Source organism: Rhea americana, unplaced genomic scaffold (assembly GCF_003343005.1).
Source record: "Rhea americana isolate MKP2758 unplaced genomic scaffold, rheAme1 scaffold_451, whole genome shotgun sequence".
Lineage (NCBI taxonomy): Eukaryota > Metazoa > Chordata > Aves > Rheiformes > Rheidae > Rhea > Rhea americana.
In genome coordinates this window covers 151,216-157,367 of record NW_028186592.1, presented here as the reverse complement: position 1 = coordinate 157,367, position 6,152 = coordinate 151,216, and the positions used below count along the sequence as shown (strand labels likewise).

Below are 6,152 nucleotides of genomic sequence, written 5' to 3'. Positions count from 1 at the left end.
CGCGCGGCCCCCGCCCCGGCCGCCCAAGGACGTTCAACGCCGTCCCCAGGGAACAACAATAATAAATTAATCAAATCTATACACAGGACTGCTTAAAGCGCTGCGAGGGGCCCGGCCAGGCCGCCCTCGCCGGCCCCTCGGGCAGGGCCGACGCCGGGGGCCGATGCGGGAAACGTCGCTCCCCTGGAGCCAAGCGGAGCCGGGGCGGCAGCCGGGCGCGCGCAAGGAGCCGCCCCGGGGGTGCAAACGCGGCCCCCAACCTGCCCCCAACCCAGCCGCGGCTTCAGCCCGGCGCACGCCGCTCGGGCGCCTCGGGCCGTCGGCMCCTGGCCCGTCCTCGCCGCCGCGGCGCCTCAGAAGTCCAAGGGCGCCAAGTCCCCAAAGTCACAGTCGAACAGTTCGCTGATGCCCTCGCCCTCCTCCAGGCCGAAGTGGTAATCCTGGGGCTGCGGAGGGGACAGGTTGATGAACTCGTCCGGGAGGAAGCCGGAGAAGTCGTCCTTGCTCTGCTCCAAGAGAGCATCCATGGAGGCCAGCGGCGAGAGGCTCACCTCGTCCGCGGGGCACTTGCCGGGCAGCAGGGGCTCTGCGGAGACAGGGAGAGCCTGCCGGACCCCCGCCGCACGGCCCCGGGCGCCCGCCCGCGCTCTGCGCCAGCCAGCGGGGAGCGGAGGGGCCGAGACCGCCCCAGCGCGGGGAGCGTTACTGCGTTAAGGGTCAGTTTTCTTCGCTCGTAACGCAGGATGTTTTTGCAAGGCTGCACGATGCTAAAATACTGAAATTGGGCAATGCTCCCCGTCRCGCTTGCACACCCAGCTTGAGGCCCTGCGCCCCGAGGCCGTGCGGGAGAGCGCAAGGGYGCTCCCCTGGGTGTCCAAACGATTTCTGGGTGCTGCTAAATCCCCACTGACAYAGAGGCTGGAGCAGGGCCCAAGCTGAGGACACCACCCACCCCAGGGCGCAAAACGCAGCATATGCGGCTCCGTCCTGCACGTTCCTGCAGGCCTGGATGTGCCCAGGCGCTTGCGGGAGCTCTCTGGTCTCTGCCTGCCACCCCACCGCCTGCCCTAGGGATGTGAACCGGGTGGGCTCCCATTCTCGGGGGCTGCAGAGCAAGCAGTGTGTGGGAAGCACCCAGCTGCCAAGGGAGGGGAGCGCTACTCCGCCACCGCCTGCGCCGTGGCCAAGACCGGCCACGGCATGGGCTGATAACATGCCCATGGACTGGGGAACGGCAGCCTCCTGCAAGCAGCAGGCTCTGCCCTGTGGGATCCTCGCTACATCAGTGCAGAGGCGCCAAGAGCCTGGGCATCTCCCCCTGCCCTTCCCCACCCTCAGGTGATGGCACAGGGACAGCATGACTGCTCAGGCTTGCTGTCCACCTGCTTGTATGGATGGGAAAGGGGCTCTGTGGCATGCTTGAGCTCTTCCTGGGGAGTTGAAAACGCAGCGACAGCCAGTGGCTGCCTCCAGCCAGGGCCGCTCCACGGTCACAGCAGCACTCCTGTCCTCCTGCTCCACAGGCGCYGAGGCCCCTGGAGCCAGCCTTGGCTTCCCCAAGCTGCGTGCCCAGCCCCAGCTGCTCACCTTGCTCGCCAGGCAGCAGTGGCATGTTCACGTCCTGGGCAGGATGCAGGAGTGGGGAGGCTCTGGGCTGTGAAGAGCTGGGGGACGATTCCTCCGCGGCTGCTTTGAACGGGCTCTTGACAGGGCTGCAGACCCCAGAGCTGTCTTCGGGGCAGAGGAACACGTCAATGGGGCCTTGAGTGCTTTTCACGGACACCTGGAAAGCCTGGGAGAACAGAGGCAATTAAGCACAAGGAAGCCYCAGGGACACCAGAAACACCTCAGCTTGCCATGGCCAAGGGCTCTGCAGACCCCGAGAGCTGGCACGGTGGGCTGGAGGCCCCAGGCTTACCTCTGCAGGGTCYGAAACCTGCAGCTGGGTCTCTGGAGGGGCCTTGATAACCATCACCATTTGCTCGGAGGGGTCCGCAATGCTCCGGAGGTCCTGGCAGGTCACATAGGCTGCAGTGCGGCCAGTCAAGGAGCAGATGTGTGGGATGCTGCCACTTGACAGGGGCACTGGAGGCAGTGGAGCAGACAGGAAAACACCTAGGGCACTCAGAGGCCCCCCCCACAGGTTAACAGCAGGCGTCAGGGCTACAGCATCATCTCCCAGCCCTCCAAACCCAAGCAGGCACCATCCCTGCCACACTGGTCTGACCCATCTCTCGCTGCGACCATGAGGCAGCAGTTCTGGGTGCAGACAGAGAGTAGGACACTGCTGATACTGAGAAGCCCGTGCGAGGAGAGGTTGGGATGCAGCACTCAATGTCCAAAGCCCCAGTGAGGAGCAGCATTGGCACCACGTTTCAGGGGCTGTCAGATAGTACCAAGCATGGCTATCAGGTTGGAGATGCATCCTACAGCCACGCAGTATTCTCAGAAGACGGACTCAGAGTTGTGTTTGTCCAAGAGCTACCCATGGCGAGGCTGAGACCTCCTGGCTTGGAGACCCCTGGGACCAGCTGCAGAGCTCACTCTCYAGCACTGCCCCCCTCCCAAGTTCATATATGCTTCCTGCAAGCTGTGAACCTCAGGAAGGAGCCAATGGGACCTGGGGAAGACTCTTTGGCCTGAACTCAGGGCCAGCAAGGGAGAGCTGCTCCCCAGCTACCACTCCTTGCARGGCCCAGGGATCCCCAGCAGCTCTGGCACACAGCCTGCCCTACAGAGAAGGATATTGCTGATTCCCAGGATCCTCCGTGAGCAGCCTCAGCTGGACGGTGCACATCTGGATGAGGTCATCCAGCTGCCTCTCAGCTGCCTGCAGGTCCCGTAGCTCTTTCTCCAGCACCCGGTGCTGGCTGGAGGGTCCCACAGTGGCCTGGCTGCCCCTGGAGGGAGCAAGAGCCTCCGTCACCCTTGGCACAGCTGCATCCCAGGCAGCACTTGCATGGCAGGACAGACAGGTTCCTCCACCCTCTGTACACCCATCAAGGCATGCTTGGAAGATGCCCATGACTCTGCCAGCGGATTGTCCCCACTGACAAGCAAGAAAACCCAGAGCCACTCCATCCTTTGGCTGTACCAGCAGGCTTGGAGGGTCTCCCAGGAACACAACTGCAGCAAACCCCATGGCTCACTGATGCCCACACCCAGGACTGTCCCCCAGCAGTGTCCCCAGCTGGGGACCCCGCCAAGTCCTACCTCAGGCTCAGGAAATTAACCCTGTGAGGATTTCACACCAGGGGATAGACCTGGACTGCGGGCACTGGGCACGTCTCTAAGCTATCAAACCCCAAACAAACCTTGCTCCCTGGGGCCTGGCTCAGCTTCCAGGGGTGGCAGCACTGCCTGCAAGGCCCCAGCCCAGAGACAAGAGTTTTGAGGACAGCACTGGGAAATCAGTGCTCAGAAGTCACCCGTGGTCATGTGCAGCCCTCCCCAAAGGCCGTGGCSTGCCAGAACAGAGCCTCCACGCAATCCCAGAGCAGATGCTTGGCAKGTGGCTGCCAGCAGCAGTGCAACTGCTCTGAGCTTCTCCCACCCAGTCACTTCCCAGCCTGTCTGCAAGACCACAAGCTCCAACCCTGACCCCAGCCCAAGTTGCTTCAAGAGCGTTTCCCGGCCCTAGCCCAGGATGCAGACAGGCCCCAGCCCAGTAGGAGCCGATCCTGGTACGTACAGCCACTGGATGTTGTTCTTGGACTTCTTGGTGATGAGCTGGATGCCCTCCAGGACATTGGTGATGTCGTAGATGCGCCTCTTCTGCACCTTCAGGACCTCGGCTGCCCAGTTGAGGTCCACCACACCATCAGGTGACTGGCTTAGGAGCTCCAGAAAGCGCTTGGTGGTGAGGTTCAGCGAGGTTTCGTAGCGAGACTTCTCCCCAGGAGACTTTGCCCCTGCAAGCAGCCAAGGACATGCTCAGGGCTTGCCTGGAGCCCAGTGGTGAGTGCCCTCCTCCAGCTTGTCCTCCTCATCGCTGCTAGCACACCCAGATCCATCAGGGTCTGCTTGCACATCACAGGACCTGTTTTGGCTTGGCCTGCCTACATTCAAAGGCCCTACCTCTCCTGTCTGCGCTGTCACCATCTGCTCCCCCAGGGCTCCCCAGCCACAGCAGCCCAAGGTCCATGCAATGCCCTAGCCATGYTCAAAATGCATCTTCCCATCAAATCATCCCACTCCAGCCCCTGCCTTCCTCAAGCCTGCACATTGCAGCAACCTCGGCGCAAAGCCCTTGGCAGCCCTCGCCTGCAGCAGCCCATCTGCAGAGTCGGGGCCAGGCAGAGCACAATCAGTGAGGCCAACCGTAGAGCTTGCTTCACTTTGATCCTTATGCCTGCTCCTAAGGCTTGGCGATGGGTCGTGTGGGAGATGGCTGGGAAGATACAGACCTCACAGTAGAGGAGTTCACCTGGCTTTTCCACGCTCATCGGTGTCGGGCTGTGCAAACGCATGCCAGCCCAGCTACGCACTGCGCACCCCGTGGAGAACCTGGTGCAGCTTCCAGCCTGCTTGGAGCCAGGTGCATTGAGCCCRCATCTGCCTGCTGCCCTGTGCGGATGGGCTCCATGCTGCCAGCCTTGGCTCCGTCCCCACAGGCAGYGACGAAGCCCCATGGTGCCCAGCACGGGGACAGGACAGTCCTTGGGGATCCCTGCAGTGTGCTGCCTGCAGGAGCCGAGCCAGGAGGCAGCGGCACTGCCYGGAGAGAGAAGAGGCCAGGAATGTCCTGGCCCCCAGCAAGAGCCTCTGCAAAGTGACCCAGAGAAGCAGCGGGGGACAAGGCCAGAGGCCCAGTCCAGCCCACCTGGGTGCTGTGGGTGCAAACCCAAGGATGGTGGACCCTGTGCCCAGCTGRAGGAAGGCAAAGGCTGGTATCAGGCAGTGCTCTCAGACCACCTGCCGCAGCGCAGCTTGGGCCGGTACCTTTAGCAGGGTTTCTCGCTTTGCCCCGGGCCGTCGGCAGGCTCTCTGCTATGTACTGATGATCCGTCTCCAAGTTCAGCTTCCTCTTCACCTGCAAGAGAAGGGCAGCTCCTCAGAGGGGTCCCAGCCCAGCCTCAGCAGCCGAGCACCTTGACAGGGACCTGCCTGGGACACCAGGGCTTGGGACGCTGCGAAGCCTCCTGCACGTCTCCCAGTTGGCCGGCCCAGCCGCATCSCTACAGACAGGCTCTCGGCGTGTGCAGCCCCCTGCCTCCCCGCAGGCCAGGACAACGGGGGTCCAGCAGGGACTGTGTTGGCTGGGGGCACCCTAGGCAGGTGACAGCACCCCACCACCAGCCCCTGCAGCCGGCCGGCATCCTCAAGGTGCAGGGCCAGGAGTGCTGCCTCCCCCCGGCATGGCTCCCACAACAGGGCAGTGTAAGACCATGCAGGTGCCCCTGCGGTCTGATTCATGTCCCCCGAGCCAGGAGGGCCACCCGGAGACCGAGACGCCCTATGGCAGCAGCCAGGCAAACGGCAAGGCTGCAGAGGACTGTGCTGGAGGAGGGCACATGCACCCACGCTGCCTGAGTGCGACACGGGAACCGGCCCTGGCAGAGGGGTGCTWCACGCCGGGGTGCTCCCAGCCTGCAGGCATGGTGCAAACACCCCAGGGTGACACTCCCAGCGCGATCCTAGGCACAGACAGGCTGGCAGCCAGGCGCTTACCAGCAACGGGCGCAAAGCCGGCCAAGGGACCACCGGGGGTCCAATCCACGCCGAGGCTGGCAGCCCCTTGCCGCCCCACACCGAAGCTGGAGAGTCCCCGGCGCGCAGCAGTTGCGCAGCAGAGGAGCGGAGGCAGGAACGCAGCCGGGCTCGGAGGCGCGCAGCTTCCGGAGCAGGCAGCGCCCAGTGGGGCCGCCGGGCCTGACGCAAGCCCGGCCAGCGGGGCCCTGCTTGGCGGCCGTGCTGCGTGGCAGGGCCCGGCCCGGCGCGCCACCAAGCTCTCCGTACGGCGCGGCCCGCTGTAGCATGGCACAGCGTGGCACGGTGCAGCGCAGCAAGGCRTTGCAAAGCATGGCATGGCATAGCATGGCACGGCATAGCATGGCACGGCTTGGCATGATACATCTTGGCACCGCTTGGCATAGCCCCGCAAGGCATAGCCCGGCACGGAACAGCGTGCAACGGCACGGCAGAGCACGGCA

The 6,152-nt window shown here is 63.9% G+C and overlaps 1 protein-coding gene across 1 annotated transcript in view; it reads right to left on the bottom strand.

Annotated features, from left to right (window-relative positions):
* Positions 1-44: 44 nt before the first annotated feature.
* The window catches only part of E2F1 (E2F transcription factor 1), a 7,360-nt gene continuing 1,252 nt past the window's right edge, over positions 45-6,152 (bottom strand). The window contains exons 2-8 of the mRNA XM_085316120.1: positions 5,671-5,834; positions 4,942-5,032; positions 3,692-3,911; positions 2,748-2,900; positions 1,919-2,033; positions 1,588-1,792; positions 45-586 (exon numbers count right to left, since the gene is read on the bottom strand). Of these exons, the coding sequence (XP_085172246.1) occupies positions 354-586; positions 1,588-1,792; positions 1,919-2,033; positions 2,748-2,900; positions 3,692-3,911; positions 4,942-5,032; positions 5,671-5,834 (1,181 nt within the window). The 3' untranslated portion in view covers positions 45-353. The remainder of the gene's footprint in view (positions 587-1,587; positions 1,793-1,918; positions 2,034-2,747; positions 2,901-3,691; positions 3,912-4,941; positions 5,033-5,670; positions 5,835-6,152) is intronic.